General features: G+C 45.6%; 1 protein-coding gene and 1 long non-coding RNA gene across 23 annotated transcripts in view; one reads left to right on the plus strand and one right to left on the minus strand.

Moving 5' to 3' along the window:
* Positions 1-18,690, plus strand: part of ABLIM1 (actin binding LIM protein 1) — a 288,553-nt gene that overhangs the window by 182,837 nt on the left and 87,026 nt on the right. For all 22 annotated transcript variants that reach the window (XM_073240363.1, XM_073240368.1, XM_073240372.1 and 19 more), the window contains exons 5-6: positions 10,403-10,529; positions 12,002-12,095. In XM_073240363.1, the coding sequence (XP_073096464.1) occupies positions 10,403-10,529; positions 12,002-12,095 (221 nt within the window). The remainder of the gene's footprint in view (positions 1-10,402; positions 10,530-12,001; positions 12,096-18,690) is intronic.
* On the minus strand, positions 10,286-17,161 carry LOC140850340 (uncharacterized). The gene is made up of 2 exons (XR_012133002.1): positions 14,801-17,161; positions 10,286-12,189 (listed from the first exon to the last, which is right to left on the minus strand). It is a non-coding gene; the product is annotated as an uncharacterized lncRNA (long non-coding RNA).

Here is an 18,690-nt window from a genome sequence, read left to right on the forward strand (position 1 = left end):
CTGGGGCTTGTATCTTACTCCCTTCGCGAGGCACTGGGTTCTCACAGGTGTGGATGTAGTCTGGATGTTGTCCTGTGTTTTCTGGTCTCTCTTTTAGGGAGAGTTGTATTTGTTGTATTTTCAAAAATGTATGTGGTTTTGGGAGGAGATTTCCACTGCTCTACTCATGTCGCCATCTTGGTTCTCTCTTCATCTTGGCAGTTTTAAGAGGGATTTGTCAAGGACTATCTCAAATCTCAAAAGCAGTGGCTGCCAATTTTTTGAACCTCCCCCAGGCACTGTTGGACTGGTGGCTGCTACTGCTCACAGTGTGACAGGCTGTGGCATGGGCACCATTGCGTGGCCCCAGGTGCTTGCAGGTAGCTGCCTTTCCCTGGCGCACCTGTCCCTCTTCTTTGCTCCCTCTTTTCTACCCCTTTTCCTTCCATCCTCTTTTCTACCCCTTTTCCTCCCCCACCGCTAGCCATAACTTGAGCAGAGGACTACTTGGTCATTGTGTATCCAGCAGGTAGAACTATGACCCCAGTTTTCCAAACACTGTCCAGAAAAGGGTATCAACAGTGCTGAGGACTCAGGCTTTGAGCTTCAGGCTCATCACTTCCATCTTCCCACAGAAATACCTACAGTGTCTGTCCTTTAGAGGGGTGGCTCGGGGATCAAACAATGTTTGCTGGGCATGTCTGGGTTATACATGGTATGCAGAGAGGAGAATGGCTCCAAGTCCACAGAGAAGTACTGGTAGAGCCATGTGCTAGGTGAGCGGTCACTTGCCCTGTCCTTGGGGAAGACCCACAGCAAGAACACCTTGTCCACCAAAGCTGTGGCCTGAGCTTTTCACCCATGCAGGTTGGAAATCAGTGTCCTTGAGCCTGCCCTGTGACCAGAGCCTTTCTGAGAGCATCCCATGGTTGCCTGGTGCTTGGCTTTGTTTTCTTAGCTTCTCAACAACATCCTCTTGCTATCCTGGTGGCAATTTTCAGGGAAAAGAGAATCCTGCTTTTAATCTCAGATGAATCTCCGTGATGTCTGCATCATCAGAAATGATGCTGAGCAATCACAGGGACTGATGGAAACTGACAGGGCATGGGCCGCAAAGCAATGAACCTCTGGGCCTGGCTTCCACCAGCTGGGGTTTGAAACTGGTAGTTGCACATTTTGAAGTTGTGATTGTACTTACTAGGGTGATGGTCTATTAATTATGTTTAGGCCCTCCTTCTGGTTACAGTTCTGAAAATATGCATGTGAAAACACACACCCACACACACACAGTTATCTGTAATAGGATCTGAAACCTAAAAATTAGAGCAGGTGACAAAAGAGTATTAATGTTTTATGCTAATATTTTCTATTTCCCATCAACAAATCTCCATTACATCCCTCCAGAAATACAGGCATGCTATTATTTGTATTTGTTATTTGGGGAAATGAAAGAGTGGCTGTTCGAGAGATTCATATGCAAGACAGTGGACACTGTCTTTAAGCAAGCATTAAAGTTCTCAACTTCTAACCAGTTTTCAGTATCTTTTCCAAAGTACATGTTCTGTTCCATAAAGGTATACTCCCAAAAACCTGGCAGCCTTACCCTAGATAAGGCACCCATTTAATTCACTTTGTTCTGAGTAGGCTATGAAATTCAGCCTCCACAGGCCCATTGGAATCAGTATTGAATCCAGTTCTGAGCGCTGTGGTATGTTCATGGGCCATTCAAAGCCATCCTCCAAAGGTAACTAGCAGAGATTTACAGAGTTTTTTTTTTGTATTATTAAGGTATCATTGATATACACTCTTATGAAGGTTTCACATGAAAAACATTGTGGTTACTACATTCACCCTTATTATCAAGTCCCCCCCATACCCCATTGAAATCACCGTCCATAAGTGTAGAAACACTTAACAATCTATTAAAAGGACAGCACTTGAGTATTTTATAGGGTCTCCAGAGATTTGCAGACTCTTAACTCTGATGCTTTTGGGGTGTGGGTCTGGGTTGGTACCAAGCCCATGACAGACTGTCCTCTATTTCTCTGATGCTCATCATCATGCCTAGAGCATTAGCCATAGGATTTCTGCTTAATAAATTAATAACCAACTAATGGAGAGGAAAAGCAAGCAAACAGGCTCCCTTCAATTTCCTATTTAAATTCTGGTCATGAATATGGGAAAAACACACCCAGTATTAGTTGAAGGAAAGAGTTGCTTGACCTCAATTATCCACAGTTACCCTCAACAGAATTCCGTGAGCACTGGTTGAGGGATTAGACTTGGAAATTTCAAATCTGCAAGTGGTCTGTACTTATAATAAATATTATGACCAAAGTAACCTAAATTCTATAAAAATATATGAATACACTATTAAGGAAGAATGTTAGGACTTATTGCCAAATGTTAGATTATAGAGGACTTAGAAAATGACTTGCTTCCAGGCCAGCCTTCACCTTTCATGATGAAAGCTGACAATCTGTTGCTATTATGGCCCCTGAAAACGTGTTTGTTGTGCAGTATTGTTTTCCAAAGACAACAAGAACCTTCACTTAAAATAGCAGGACAGATGCTGTTCTGGCTTGTGATGTTAACATCGTGGCCACAAAGACAGCAAAGGGAACAAGTGACCTAAGCAGGGACATGAGTAATTATGGAACGTCTGGTTCAAGGTTATATATTCAGGCAGCACATAGTGTTTTAAAATAATTCATTTTGAGTGAATATGAGATATAAATTTATTTATAGCATTGAGGCCCCTTTTTTTCCCCATATACTGGCAAATACACTGCATGTGCATGAACATCCTGACTGGCCCCACCCCCACTGGGATTTGTCCTGTGACCTCTTGTTGCATTTTGGCTAATGGCAGCATCGAATTTCAGAAATTACAAAGTACTTTTTGAAACTGATTCTTGGAAAATGCTTAGCCTAACACATTTACAGCGCCATGTTCTGTTTTGCCCTCTAACTCTCCTTTCCTACGGAGACCCCATACCTACGGTGTTTGCCATGACATGCTAAAAAAGAAAATCGTGGATGCATTTCTACATGGTTAAAAAAATTTTTTTAATGGACTATGGATAGTCATTATTTGTCAACTCATAAATGTCTGGTTTGGAACATTGAACAGCAAGATGAAGATGAAACAATGTCAGCCATCACTGATATCTACCTGTTAGATGAACATTCTTATCACTACTAACTGATGTGGCCTTTTTGGTCAAGGAAAGATTTTCAAGTACCCAAATCCTTTATATCTTAAAGATGTTAAAACTTTATTCCAACTCTTACGAAAATAACATAAGGTAAACCTGGACTTTCTTAAAGCCTTGACATTTTTAAATCCATGGGTTGCCAACGGAAGGGCCTACAGAAAAGGCCAGGCTGTTAACACAGGTACATGAAGTCAAGTGTGATGACAGGAGGCAATTGACATTAGACCCTATGGAGGGATGGAAACCCTAGAAAATGGGAAATATCAGTTCTATGTAAAGTGGGCAGCTACTGCATGCCTCCACGCAGCTATTTCCAGGAAGGAATCCATGTGTTGGAGGCTGATCTGACATGTGTTGAAGGCTTGTGTCTTAGGCAGCTTGTTAGCCTAGCAAAATCTGACCCACAGTCAGGTTAGTCTTTTCTTGTGTCCCATCTTTCTCTCTCTTTTGGCTAGGACAGCTGTTCTGAAGAATTGACCTTCACCATTTTATCACACAAGATAAAGGAAAATCCATGTACTCTAGGAACAATTGAATAACAAGATATGATGTCATTAAATTCAGGACTTCAAGTTAGCCAAACTCTGAAACTCAAATTTGTTTTGTTGTTTTTCCTTGATACTCCTTAGATTGAGTCCTGGCCAGGGACAGAGGGCTTGTAGTTAACAATCTATTAAAAGGACAGCACTTGAGTATTTTATAGGGTCTCCAAAGTCTTATTCCACTTTCTATTAATAACAACCTAAATCTGAAATGATTTTGTTTCTATTTATTTTTCACCTACGTGGAAGCCATGAATTTATGTGCTAATCTTTGTTGATGACAAAATAGAGTTCCTTATTATTATTATTTGTTAAAAAGGATTCCAGGGAAAGCTTGAATTTCTGGAACTTATATGGGCAAAAGTTTCAATACTGACACTTGATTTTCTTTTTACTCTTAATTTTTAATATTTCACAGTAAAGAAAGGAAATACTCTGAACTGACTCAAAATCCCTATGGATATTTTCTAACATGTCAGTATGTCAGCAAGCATCAATTAAAAAATGAGTAAACTCTCTGGTCCCTTTTATGATACACATTATTTTCCAATAATTCTCTACTCATGTCATCTTTACCCCCAAGGCGAACCCCTCATGCTCTAGTTCTATCACGGCTCCTTTTTGCCCATTGACAGTGGGAGAGGCAATAACCAGGGAAACTGACCAGTGACTGGAGGTTTACTCAGAGAAGTCCTGTAAGTTGTAAAGGCCAGGGTTCGTGTGCCATGAGGAACAGACAGTCCCACTCTGCTGTTAACTGGACCCTGGTTAGCTGTGCGGTTTGTGCAAAGCATGGACCCACCTTTGGCCTTAGTTTCCTGTGTGCAAAATGAAGCATTTACCAAGGTCCTCTGGCTCTCAAATGTTCTGTGATCTGTAAAATGCAGATAATCACTGTCCTTACAGGGGAGCAGAAGCCTGACAGATGGATTGAGATAACAGAAGTGCAAGACCTTTCAAAAGTTAAAAGCTGAGTAATAACTCTAATAATAATAATGTTAATATGATGATGGTGGTGATTATGGAAACAGAGAACCCAGAATTCCTTCCCCAGAGGCTGACAGTGGCCTTGTTTATTTGTTAAGGGAAAGATGAAATGCAGGTTTTATGAGATTATTGCAGCTTTGAGAACAATAGCCACAGAGCGTTCACCACGGGCCCAACACCGCCCAGTGACCACGCATATTCATTCTCTCCTATCCTTACAATAGCCCCCCTACCTGTTTTATGGATGAAGAAACTGAAGCCCAGGGGTTTCCTAGCTTGCCCAGGTCCCTCAGTTCAGTGTCATAGTTGGGATCCAACTCTGGTCTCCCTGCCTCCGAAGTCCTTAACCACCACGAATTGCACCATAGCTTGTAGCACGGGCCGAAACACACGTGGAGCAAAACAATGAGTCTAATTTTTTCCTACAGCTGCTTTTACTATCCTCCATCGGAGTTCCCTCTCCCACCCTTAAGAATATCTTGGGCAGAGGCCACAGCTTTCTAGTCGCTTCCAGCTCTTAAAGTCCAGTCCGGTGGAAACCTTTATTCTCACTCCCATTGCAGAGCTGCACCCTGTGCCCAGCTCAGACCTGGCCCGAATTAGAGACCTGCCGTGAGGAAGGGCACACAGCCTCTTCTTTCACTCCTGCTTTACCTCCTTCCTGTACTGCTTGCGGCTACTTTGAGGTCTGGGCAGGACACAGCAGGTCAGAGGTAAGAGGAACAAGGTGTTGTAACTGGCATTGTCATGCTCTTCTTTCAGCTTACACAGGCCGGAGGCATGTTTTTCTGGGACACGTTTTGAGTTCCTTGACAAAAGTGGTACAATTTCTGGCAAACCTTGTGCAAAAACTCCCCCCCTCCCCCCCCAGCCTCAGGTCCTGCTCCCTCATGGTCTCCTCAGAGCCTCCTGCTAATGAAGTCCCCCACCCTGGCTGGCAGCTTTCTCAGAAGAGTGCATTCAAGCTGCTTGGACCCAGTACCAGCCACAGGACCCAGGGCCCCCATGAGCCAAGTGATGGAGGTGCACGCCATTCCCACTTCGTCTGCTCCTTAGCCTGTCATCAAGGGAGGCTCCAGCCAGCTTCCTGCCTGCCACATCTTCCAAGTTCAGCAGGCTCCACATGTTCTGTCCATGAACGCTTCCCAGCTCCAGGACCCTCAAGCCAACTTGTCCCGAGAAATCTGCCGTCAGGCTTCTCTTGTGTCCCTCGGCAGCCTGAGGACCTGAGCTTCCCTCCTCAGGAGACATCTGGAAAGGGAGTGGGAGGCTGGGCTCCCCTCCTTGCAGGATCCTCTGACCTCTATCACAGCAGAAGGACAGGGAATACCACCACACTCCCGCTGCGTGGACAGCCCCCTGCCGACTCTCCTCTATGCCTTTTTGAATTTCTGTTTTCAGAGGCAGGTAGGCAATAGGGGTTGATAGCTGCGAGGCAGGTTCTACTGCCTTTTGTTAAGTCCTTCAAGGGTATTCCTAGCACCCTTCTTTGGAAGATGGGATGTTTATCGCCATTGTCTTCACCTCTAAGACTGAAGCCAAAATTTCCAAGACACTAGGAAAATCTCATATTCTGGGAGCTTGGATCATAGATGGCAGTTTCCACCTTCATTAATGGCTCTAGACATGACTAAAGCACCCAGGCCTGGGAGGGTGGAGATAAATGGGAGTTTAGTTACCACACGGTTGCCTTTTCTAGAGCTCCATGTCCTCAGCCTTCTTCTCCAGAGGCACCTTCATAGCCTAAGACATCTTTTTGGCCCTTACTCTTCCCCAGTGGGAAACTCTAGGAAGGCAGACATCGTTCTCAAGGACACACAGACATCCTGTCTGACAGGGCCTGAAGTGCCGCCTTACTGATGACATGTTTCTGAGCTTGGAAACACTGGTTTCCTTCCCGAGAGCCATTTGTCACCTTCTTCAACTTAGATTTTGAAGCCCAGGAGTCCGGGGCCCTATGCCAAAAAAATTTTTTAGATATATTAACGGAGACAGGCAAGATCCCTACTTTCTAGGATTTCTTGCCTTTAAACACAGTGCTATAAATGTGGAAGCAGGCATGTACGTAGATGGTGGTTTCGCTGGACGTACATCACCACATCCTGCTTTGCTCTTGGCGCCAAGAATGAAAGGCTTGGGGCAAGGCGTCTAAGGTGGTGATGGTGGTGGCTTCCCTTTTTCACATTTGGTCATTATTCATTCGTCCTTGATAGAATACTGGCGAGCTGCTGGTGGGGGCGGGGGGGTGATATCCTTGGTGCTACTCCGTATTCACCTATTTCTGACTTTGGCAATAATTCCAGTGCCAATCACCAGCTTTCTATATTTATCAGCAGCTGCTTCAGTGATGTGGAAACAATTTTCTCAACAGCTGAAAAACATGAAGATAGAGAGTAGGACATTTTGTTCTTTATAAAAGAGCTTAGCTGGGATGAGCATGGGAGGCGTGAACAGTCCAGCACGAATCTTTTTGTCTGTGCATCTTTTCCACTTTCCCCAGCATGACATCAGGCATAAGAGGAGAATGTGGTTTTGTCCAGACAGGAATGAATGGGTAGCATCTGTGAAACACACGGGAATATGAATCAGCTGATGTAGGCCAATATTCTATTCGTAGGAGGTGGTCTGTGTTGATTTTTTAAATGTATTTCTTAAGGTTTGGGATGAAGAAGCCTCTACTTACTCTCTCACCTCTACTTTGAGTTCAGCTTTACCAGCTGGCTGGCTCCAAGCATTCAGCATTTGGTGAATGTTTCTCTATAAATCATTATCAAAATCAGTTGTAGACTATCTGCCCTCCTTGGGACACTGCAGGGCATAAAGGATCTGAGAGCTACAGGACACCAGAGGCCAGAGGCCCCCAGAATACAAGGCACTTTGACTAAATGACTGTGAAGAATAAATGGTGCCATGCCTACAAGATCCTTACGTGCCTGGTTCATTGAAAGCCTTCAGTGCAGAGTGATCAGAGGTCATTATTGCTCTCAAACTGTGTCTCAGCTGCTTTCAGAGTTCCAGGGTATCTGGGCATTAATGTGCTTATAAAGAGAGCAAAACTTAGAATCAAGAAATGTGGTTTCTAGTTGCAGCTCTGCCCCTAGAAAGGTGGGCCACAGTGAGAGCCTAAATGTGCTGAGCATAAGTGTCATGCATAACGCTTCACATCGCAGGGTCTGTCTTCCTCCCAGCAACCTAGGAAATGGGTCAGCATTTCACTGATGAGGAAGTGAGGGTGCAGAGAGAGTAGCTTGCAAGTTGGTGCCCAAGTCATTCTGATCCGAAAGGCCGTGCTCCTACCATCCCCGTGCCTACCATCTCCATAGACCTCGGTGCTGCGCAGGGGGAGACCCCGAACAACGTTGCCAACCTCCCTGGGTCCTGCTGTCTTCTGCTGTGGAATTGAAAAGCCATCTCTAGTTTATTTTGATTTCAAAATTCTTATTACTTAAATCTTTACTGCCACCTAGTGGGCGTGATTTAATGAAGACCGCATACAGTTCAACTTGGATTAAAAACTGTCAATTCATCTTAAATTCATACTGTGCTCCTAACCTTTAAAAATTGTATTTGTGAACAAATATCATTGCCTTCTGTTTTTATTTTTGTAGTACACTTCCAGATGTGAAATCCCCTTTATAGGATTTTTGGTGAGATTCTGGGATACATATAAACCCCAGATTTAAAAAAAATACATGATGCTTTGGGACCACATAATAGGCTCTCAGCTTCTAAAGGGCTATAATTAAAGAAATTCTAATCTGTAATAGTCATAATTTGTAGAGCATATACATTTTTAACTTTATTTCCTCAGTATTTTTTTTACATTCTCATGATAAAAAAAATAATTCAAACAATACAAAGGATGTGAATTAAAAAGTTCCTTCACAGAGGGAAGTGTCTTAAGAGGTTTTTTTTCCCAAGAAGTATTCTATTCACATAGAAGCATATGTGCATATTCATTTCTTTACTCTTTTCCTACTATATATAGTGTTCTGAAGTTTGATTTTTAAACATAATCTATTTTGGACATTCTCTCAATGTCAGCTCACAAATCTGCCTCATTCTTTTTGACAATTTGTAGTATTCCATTATTGAATATACTATAATCATTTTAGCCAGTTCCTCATTAATGTCCACATGGGCTATTTTCAGTTTTGTTATTACAGAAGTGCTGCCAGGAATGAATATATGCTTCAGGTGCCACACACACACATACACACACCACACACTCTTTTGCGAATTTATTTATAGACCGAAGTCCCAAAGTCTTAGATATGAAGTTGCTAAGTCTAAAGGTATGTTAATAGCCATGGACCAAAGATCACCAGCAACACACCTGTAGTAAAAAAAAAACAAAACTCAAATTCTTGTGACTGCAGCAAGGAAGAAAACCAGAGGACTTGTGAGCCATTTCTGAGTGGGATTCGAAGGAACTTTTGTAGGATTTGGGCTTGTGCTGGGCGTTAGTAGGGAGGATTCAGGGAGCAGGAGCAGTTCTGGGTCGAGAGCTGTTAGGCAACAAGCGCAGGTCAGTGACTGGGCATTTGCGTAAGTTTTTCTAGGAGGATAGAGAGTTCAAGTTGGGCTAGAAGTGTTATTGGTAAAGAAGCAGCAGCCACAGATGTGGTCAGAAGAGGGGGATGTCTACCAAGAGGCCTTGTCTGGACGGTGCTTTATTCCATGAGTGTTTTCATGATCAGTTGGGGGCATCGTGGCCAACCTGACAGCTGTGCTTTCTTTCCTTTTCTCAGGTACATTGATTTTTAAATGTCTGTAGATGTTTGTATTGCTGTCCAAAAAGTTTGTACCAATTTACATTCTTCTGGGTTCTTTTCAATACTCAACTTCCCTAAAGGTGAAGTAGTCAATAATCAGAATCGTAATGGCAATTATAATTAAAGCAAACATCCATAGAGCCACTTCCTCTGTGCCACCCCTGTGCTAACTTCATTATTTCCCTGAGCCTTCACAAAGGCTCGAGACAGGCGCTAATAACAACCCAGCTTCCATAGGAGGAAACGAGGCCGACCAGCCTGGGTCCTGTGGCTCAGAACCAGGCTGCCTCATTCCAGGGCCCAATCGGCACCATGAAGAAACTTTCTTCTGTATCTGCTGCACAGACACCAGCCTTGGAGAATTTAAGGCTAAGGAATTAAGAGCCATTTAACTAATGATCCCAAATCTTCGAAAGTCTGGTTTAGCTTGATAAAGAAGTAGAGTCCTGTTTACAAAAAAGAGATGTATGGCAGCATTCCAGGAACCACATACATAGTGTAAGGGAGGCCTCCAGCTTGAGGTGCTCAGCGACTCACATGTGCCCTCAATTAATCAAAGGCCTATGCAGGCTTTCTGTAAATCACAGCCCAGACGCTGTAATTAAATATTCTCTGGGCCAGCAGGAACTCAGAGGGTATTTAAATAACCCCCAAGGAAGTAAGTGGATGAAGGACATGCATCCCCTTGGATCCACAGAGGTTTGTGAAGTTTCCAAGCTGTGTGAGGACGGGGCCCATGAGACGGCTGGGAAGGACTTTTACAGGGAAAGAAAGCAGAATGAAATGGTGCTTAAGTAAATATTTATTGAGTGTGATGGTGCACACTGGGGTTCAGAGCTGGCCTCAAAGCTTGGAGTTAGCAGAACAAATGCAATAACCGCCGGCTGCCGCTCTCTTCCAGATTGCGCAGGCTGCGGGAGAGACATCAAGAACGGGCAGGCGCTGCTGGCGCTGGAAAAGCAGTGGCACTTGGGGTGCTTCAAATGCAAGTCCTGCGGGAAGGTCCTCACCGGGGAGTACATCAGCAAGTAAGGCGGGGTCTCGGCTGCGCGATCCTGTATGCTGTATGTGGGGTGGGGTGCTTTGGCCCCTCCCCCCGTAGGCTCCACCCTCAGGGACCCGCCCACTCCAACCCACCGACCTGAAAGACATTCATGTCCCACAGTCATTATGAACCTTTGCTCTAAAACTGTCTAGTTTTTATAATCTCTTTGAAAAGAATTTTATTCTTCCATCGCCATAGTTTGCCTACCATACATTTAATGAAATGATAATCATTGCCTGGTTTAACTATTAGTGAGGCAGACCTGTACTCTGTATGTTGTTGCCAATTAAGCATTTGTTAATTTTGCTTTGGTTAATCTTGCCCCCTATTTGGAACTAGTAGACCTTTGTCCTGCTCTTTCAGGATGTAAACATATTTGTAGGCCACCCAAAAGACACACAGGGTCTAGGCACTGACCTATTAGGGCTTTGCTTAAGACAGCCCTCCAGGGAATGGGTTTGTGGTAGGTTCAGATGCTGGTGTAGATTATAGCTCAAGTCAGTGAAGGTTTTTCTGCCTTTTTTTCTCTTTTTTTTTAATGTAGCCTGGAGAAACTAGTTACAGTGGTTGCCTTTTGAGTTAAGGAGCAAAGAATAAGCATGGGGGTCCAGTGGCGATGAGGAAGGATTTTCACCTATACACCTTCTTATGCTTTAAAAAAAAGTTCTACAACCAGGTGAATATATCACCTATTCAGAAATATTAAATGGAGTTAACTTAAGAATACAGTAAAACAAAGAAGGTAGCTTGGGCCCCACTTCCTAGAGAACTAACTCTGTAGGTCTGGGAGGAGGCTACAGAAGGAAAACTCCACAGGGGATTCTGAGGCACAGCCAAAGTAAGAAAAGAAAAATGACCGTCTTTTAAACGAACACTGAAGGCGGTGCAGTCATAGTAACTGGGCTGGCTGGAGTGGTGCTTTTAAACCTTTCCAATGCAGTGAATGGTACACAGAGAAAATGGCATTTTTACGGCACTCCGAGGTGAATGAAGGAGGTTGTGGGAAGCTATCCAAGAAGGCGCCGGGCCCCTCAGGCTGCCTGCGGGCTGAGGACGTGCTGGTGTCTCAGCGCTTTGGGAGGCTCTGGTGTGTGAACTCAAGCAGACGTGGGGGCAGGCAGCATGCAGGCCGCCTCGGAGGGCAGGGAACAATGGGACCACAGCTGAAGCGCATCTGGCCTGGTAGTGAACGGTGCAGGGTTTTGCTTCTTAGGACTTGAGACAATCGAGGAATCACAGTGGTGATCGTGTGGTGGTCTGGCTGTTATTTCTGTGGGTTATTTGGTTCTGTGTGTTTTTATCGTTATCTGACCGGCTCTCTGGGCATGGGAGTGCTGGGTGGCAGAGAAGTATGTCCTATGACCGTTCTGTGGAAAAGGGCTCACAGGGATGTGCTTCGGCATCTCCCCTGCCCTGTGGCCTCCGCTCAGGAGCTGAACACTCTTTGTCTTGCAGGGATGGTGCCCCGTACTGCGAAAAGGACTACCAGGGGCTCTTTGGGGTGAAATGTGAAGCCTGCCACCAGTTTATCACAGGGAAGGTCCTGGAGGTAAGTGGCCGAGTGGCTCAAAGCCACCTTCATTTTCCTCAGAGGCCCTCAGAAACATGAGTCTCCTTTTCCACTTTTTTCATCTTTTTCTCACCTATGGAGGGAAGAAATAGTTGTGGATGATAAATGTCAGAGAATTAACATGCGCACTGTCTTCATGTGTACAGGCAGTTTGCTGAATGTTCATGTGGAAATTGGAATGATGGAGAATTTGAAGGAAGAAAAAGAATGATAAAGGGGCTACTCAGAATTACGTAGAAGGAGGTGTTATATTAGACTTCTTATTTTTATCAGTCAGAAAAGAGGAAATGAAGAGCATGTGTGCACGAGCATATGTGTCCGTGTGGACCATGCACATGTATGGTGTGCATGCTCGTGTTCTTGTGGGAATGTACACGTGTATGCACTTGTAGGAGTATGTATGTGTTTGTGCTCTTGTGTGTACATGTGTGCATGTGACAATATAGACTCAGTGAGCAGAGGCTCAGAAAGGAAAGGGTGGGTGAAGCTTCGTGAAGGCATAGACGTCTCCACCCTTTGAAAACCACATCCTCTGTGACCCAGAACACCCTGTGGCCCAGGCTGAGCTGAAGCCTGTCAAGTTCAGGTGTGACTGCCTCGCACCAGAGAGCTTGGTTCCTGCTTTCCCAGCAGCCCCACCATCTTCTGCCTCTGGGCTGAGCTGAGCTGAGCAACTCTTGGGCTTGAGTCTGTCCTGTGGAATCGGGGCCAGAATTCCCAGGGATCGGAGTCACTGCCCCACTTCTCCCAGGCCTGTGGGGTGTGAACCAACTCCTGCTGAAAAAGTAAAGATTGCCTCAGACCCGTCCCACGTCTCTGGGTGGAGGGTATACTGAGTAGAGGTGAGTCAGGCCACCCAGCAGCTGGAAGGGGGACTAACTGGTCCTGCGGCTTGTCACTTGTCACATTGTTGGGCAGACTCCAGCACCCCAGATCCACACCAACACCTTCCAACTTCTCAGCAGGGCATGTTTCAGAGACATAGGGCAGAGACCTGAAGAGCTGCCAGAGTATCTCTGGGCAGCTTCTGGGGGATTTCACAGCAAGGTCCAGTGTGGCGTTGCTCATCCCACACAAGCTCTGTGCCACCCTCTCTCATGAAATACAGAGGGGCCAGCACTACTCTATGTGAGGACCTAGTGCAGCTCATTGTACTTGGGGAGTAAGGAGGTGAGTGGTGGTGAATGCAGTTGTCTCTTCCCCAGGGGAAGGGTGCTCCAGGAGGAGGGAGCAGCCTCTGCGGAGGCTCAGAGGTAAGGGCAAGCACAGCACACGTGACAGGAGCACAGGTGTGACAGGGGATGCTGGAGGAGTGGGGGCGTCAGGGTGTGAGGCCCTCGAGAGTCACATTCAGGAATTAGGGTTTTATCCTAAGGGTGGGAGGCCAATGAAGTGAGTGTGGCTGGAGTTTGATGTGATTAGATGAGACTGTTGTAAAAGAAATAATGGGGGTATCCACACACGTGTTCCCCCATGTTCGTAATGACTCTGTTCGCAACAGCAAAGACGGAAGTAGCCCAAGTGTCCGTGGGTGGATGAGTAGATAAACAAAATGTAATATATACACAGTCAGTGGAATATTGTTCAGCCTTACAAAAGGAAGGAATTCTGGCACATGGAATTTTTTTCCTGGATGAACCTTGAAAACACGCTCAGTGGAAGAAGCCAGACACAAAAGTCCACATACGGCGTGATTCCATTTGGAGGAAATGTCCAGAGTAGGTAAATCCACGGAGACAGGAGGCAGGCTGGCAGTTGCCTGGAGTTGCAGGGCGGGGGAAGTGAGGAGGAACTGCTCACTGGTGCCCAGTTTTGGAGAGCTGAAATGTTTGGGAACTAGGTAGAGGGGGCAGATGCCCAACATCGTGAGTGTCCTAAATGCCACAGAATTGTTCACTTTAAAATGGATAATGTCACGGTATGAGAATTTCACCTCCAATTTTTTAAAAAAGTGGATGGAAGAGGGGTAAAGGTGGGGACAGAGAGGCCAGCTAGGAGACAACTGCACAACTCTGGGCATGGCGTGGTGGTGGCATTAACTGCAGTGAAGCCTGAGAAGGGGACCTCACCCTCCCCACATGCTGGCCTTTCCAGTAGAGCTGTAGATGTCAGCCCAAGCAGAGTCAAGGCTGGGTTTCTGGCCCAGGGTGAAGCACATCGACAGGAAGGCTGTTGGGGAAGACAGCAGCTTGAAGTCTTAAGACTCCAAGTGTGGTGGTGGGCGCTCCCTGCCTGTCCCCTGAATGAGACCCTCTTCCCTCCCCAGAGCCCCAGAGAGCTCCTCTCACACGGAGCCCTGGGGGGCCTGACAGCATTTCCTTTGGGGTTCCCAAGTCTGATCTGCTCTTTGGAGCTGAAGTAAACCTGTTGAGTTGGGAGCAATTGGGAAATTCCATTTCAAAGAACAGTAATAAAACACCAGAGCCACTTCCCAGATGTCCAGCCACAGGAAGAGAGGTGGGAAGACACTAAACACAGCCCAAGGATTTGGCTCAGCCATGTTTGAGGATCAGAGCAGCTGTCTCTTCAGTCCATAGGTGGAACTGTGTTCCCCCCAAAGATTTGGGGGGCAAAAAGGCTTGGGGGAGGGAAGCCAACTACCTTCAGATTCAGTTCAACAACTGTGAGAGGAATACGTAAAATCAGCTAACTCCAAGAATGTGTTATTTTGAAGAAACGAATACCTGCTCACGTTGGCTTCTCCCTCGAGGGGAATGTCTGCTGTGGCTTCAGGGGCCTCTCACAAGACTGGCTCCCGGTTTCAGCAAGGGCCATTTGTAAACTGAAGGCTTGGAGGCTTTCCACAAATGTCTTCAGAGTTGGGACTTTGGGGAGTCGTTTGTGTTCAGGGTAGATTAAAGATCCACCCAGTGGGTGTGCTGACCTCCTCAGATGGGTGTGGGATCCAGAAAAACGTCCTGCAGGGTCAGCACACTGACACGTGACAGCTCATGAGTCACTTTGGCTTGGTTTCCCCTGGAAAACAGGCCTGGTCTCCACACACTCCACCTTCCTCCCCTACCTTTCATTCTCTGACCCCATTGTTGCTGAAACATTATGATTGTGAGTGTGTAAAGGCTGTCATCCTTGCCTTTCGGGTTTTTCCCTGCCCAGTTTTAAAAATTAATGTAAATTTTACTAGCTTAACTATTTTTAAATGGACAGTTCAGCAGTATTAAATACATTCATAATCTTAATTCATTATCATCATCCATCTCTATGACTCTTTACATCTTATAAAACTAAAACTCTACATGCACTAAACAATAATGGTGAGTATACAACCATAAACAGCCCTACCCCCTGCCCTGGCAACAACCATTCTCCTTTCTCTTTCTGTGCATTTGACTAATCTAGGAACCTCACATAAGCGGAGGTTCTTGTGTGTGTGTGAGCGTAATTCCTCAAGGTTCATCTGTGTTGCAGCATGTGTTGGAATTTCCTTCCTTTTTAAGGCTGAATAGTATTCTACTGTATGGGTATACCACATTCTGCTTATCCCTTCTGGGATCCTTGGTTTTTTTGTTGTGCTTGTTGTGGGAGTGGTTGTTTTCTGTGATTGATTTTATGCATAGAGATTGTAAAAGTATCAGTTTCCTGTATCTGCTACAACAGTCATGGCTTAAGATGACATAACCTGACTCTCTCACAGTTCTTAGAGGCCAGAAGTCCCAAATCGCTATGTCAGCAGGACCCTGCTCCCTCCAAAGGGTCTCCGGGAGAACCTGTCCTGGCCTCTTCCAGCCTCTGGTGGCCTGTGGCTGCATGACCCACATCTCTGCCACCATCTTCATGTACCTTCCCCTCCACATCTTCCCTTCTCTGTGTCAAACTGCCCCTCGCTTTTCTCTTAGAAGGACCCTTGTTATTGGACATAAGGCCCACCACCCAGACAATCTAGGATGATCTCCTCATCTCAGGATCCTTAGCTTAGTTACATATGCAAAGACCCTTTTTCCAAACATTCACAGGTTCCAGAGATTTGATATGGATGTATCTTATGGGGGCCACCATTCAGCCACTCCTGTAAACCTGGGAACTTTCACAAGTACCATCATGGAGAGAGCTAAAGCTCTGGTCTAGTTTTAATTGAACCCTCACTATGCACCAGAGGTGCCCTGAAGCCTCTTCCCTGGGTTTAGTTTCCCCTCAGATGCCACTGGGCACCTCAGGGAGCTTTGAGGAGAAACAAGGTGCCTGGGCAAAGATCAAGAAGCTCGAGGCTCAGCCAGGTCACTAATTTCGGAGTTGTGGGCAGGTCTTTGGCACTGTGCATTTCACAGGTAAGGGAATGGCATGTTACCTCTGAAACTCCACCCTGCTCTAAAATTCTCTCTCTGTTCTTCTGCAGTAGTCATAAACCCTACCCACCTCATCAGCTGGAAGGGCGGCTGGTGTTTTAATGAAAAGGGCTCCAGGTAATAGGATGTGGGATCTACTCTAGGCTCTGGAACTCAGAGCCGTGTGACCTTGGGCAAGTCTCTCAACTGCTTTGAGCCTCAGTTTCTTAAGGACAAGCATTAAACATGCATATATAAATCCAAGCCTCGGACCACTTGACTTCTCAAGTCCTTTGACTCCAAGGATCTGAGTTCCACAATTCTCTTTGTCTTGGATCTGAGGGTCAGAGCCAGCAGTTCAAATAACCTAGTTATGGTTATTTGGCTTTCAGTTTTGTTTTCATCAACAAGACTCTCTTTTTAGAGGGATCTTGCTGTAAATGGCACATCTTTAGAAGCTTATGCTAATTAACCTATAAATTCAGGAGAATTTGGAAGATGTTTGCAGTCTGCCTCCTAACATGGAAGACCAGAGCACATTAAGCGTGTAATACCCGAGTTTGCTGATCACCTTCTATCTCCGTCTCTCCCTCTGACTCTCCTCTGGAGCAGGCTCCCTCTCCCGATTCCCCTCCTGTTTCAGCAGCCTCGTGGTACAGGGCGCTACTTAGGTCACAGATGTCAGTAGACATCGGGGCCCTCCCCTGTAGGAACTCCCTTCCATCCTTGGTGGATGGCTCCAGGAGACCTCTCACTCCAGCAAAATTCCTTTCTATATACAGGTTGTTCCCTCCCAACTTCGTGAACAAAGAAAACAGCAACAAAATAGTTCCAAACGGAAAGCAGCCCAGAAAAAAATGCCAATATCAAACTTCTGAAAACAGAAGATCTTAAGGGTAAAGAAAAACAGTTCATCCCTGTGTCTTGAGCCTGCCCATCAGCAGGCCAGGGGTGGCCCGACTTTGTCCTGGTGTCTCTGCAGCCTCGCACAGTCCCTTCCCCCAGGGGCTCGGTGTTTACCCCGCACTCTGCCCACTCCTTCAGCACCAAGGCTGTCATCCATCATCCAGTGGCCGCTGGGCAGCTCCCAGTGGCCACACCTGCCAGACCACTGCTGCAGCGCTGCTCCTGCGGGTGCTTGTCTCAGGGACAGAGGAAATGGTATTGTCCGCAGTCCTTCACAGAGGACGGCCCGCCGGGTGCTGCTTTTCTTACTCGGGTCTCAGAGGCTTTCCCTTTCCTTTTGTCCTAACTTCCCCACACCCAATCAACCCGAAAAGGTTAGTGGCGCATGTCTGTATGTGGTATTCACTCTGACACCTGTACTCTCCAGGAGGAACATGTGATGGCTCAGCCAGTCCACACAGTGCAAGAGAGAGACCCTCAAATGTAGCCAAGGCTAGTCCTCTGGCCCCTTAATGCCTTTCCACTCATGCCTGTGGGGGCCAAGCTGCCCTGTCTTATGTGTGAAATTGAAAACAGTGGATGGAAGAAAGGGTAGGATTTAGGCTTGCTTTACATTCTGCCTGCTGATCTCCTGCAGTGTAGAAAATGGAATCACAATGGATTCACCAAATCCTTTTCCTAGATTTTCTGAGGGATTAAAACATTTGTTTTACTTTTGACTTAAACTGCTTTTTCATAAAACCCAGGGACAAATATTTATGATGCTCCTGTGACACTAATACACATCATAAATTGGGAGGCCCTTCACTGTGATTAACACACATAATGTAGGGGGTTCTTGGGGAAGGCTGTATAGCCTGTCTTACTACGCTGATGGACAGTGACTGCAGTGGGGTGTGAGGGGGACTTGATAATATAGGTGAATGTAGTAACCACAGGGATGATCATGTGAAAACTTCATAAGATTATATATCAATAAAACTTTAATAATAAAAAAGAGAACCAAATAGGGTTCTAATTTCTCCACATCCTTACCAAAAAAAATAAAAAATTGTCCCCTTCTTTCCTTTTGGTGTAGGTATTTAAGCACGTTATATTGTAAAGCCATAAGCGATGAGTAGGAAACACAGGTTATCCCATGGCACTTGCATGACATATAATATTTTTGTCACCATCAGAGATGTAATTTGCAAAAGACAGGCAGAAATGCCAGCTTTCCCTTTCTTATGTGTATCAGACATGCAAAGCAAGAGCAATAATCCATGTTCATACAGAAAACTAATTGCATTCTTCTCATTCTCACTGTGCTCAGAGGAATTCATTCCTTCTTCCACTTAATTGTGGACCCAAATATTTTTGAGGATTAGGGAAGGGAAAAGAACCAAGTA

The sequence above is a fragment of the Manis javanica genome, chromosome 7 (assembly GCF_040802235.1).
Source record: "Manis javanica isolate MJ-LG chromosome 7, MJ_LKY, whole genome shotgun sequence".
NCBI lineage: Eukaryota > Metazoa > Chordata > Mammalia > Pholidota > Manidae > Manis > Manis javanica.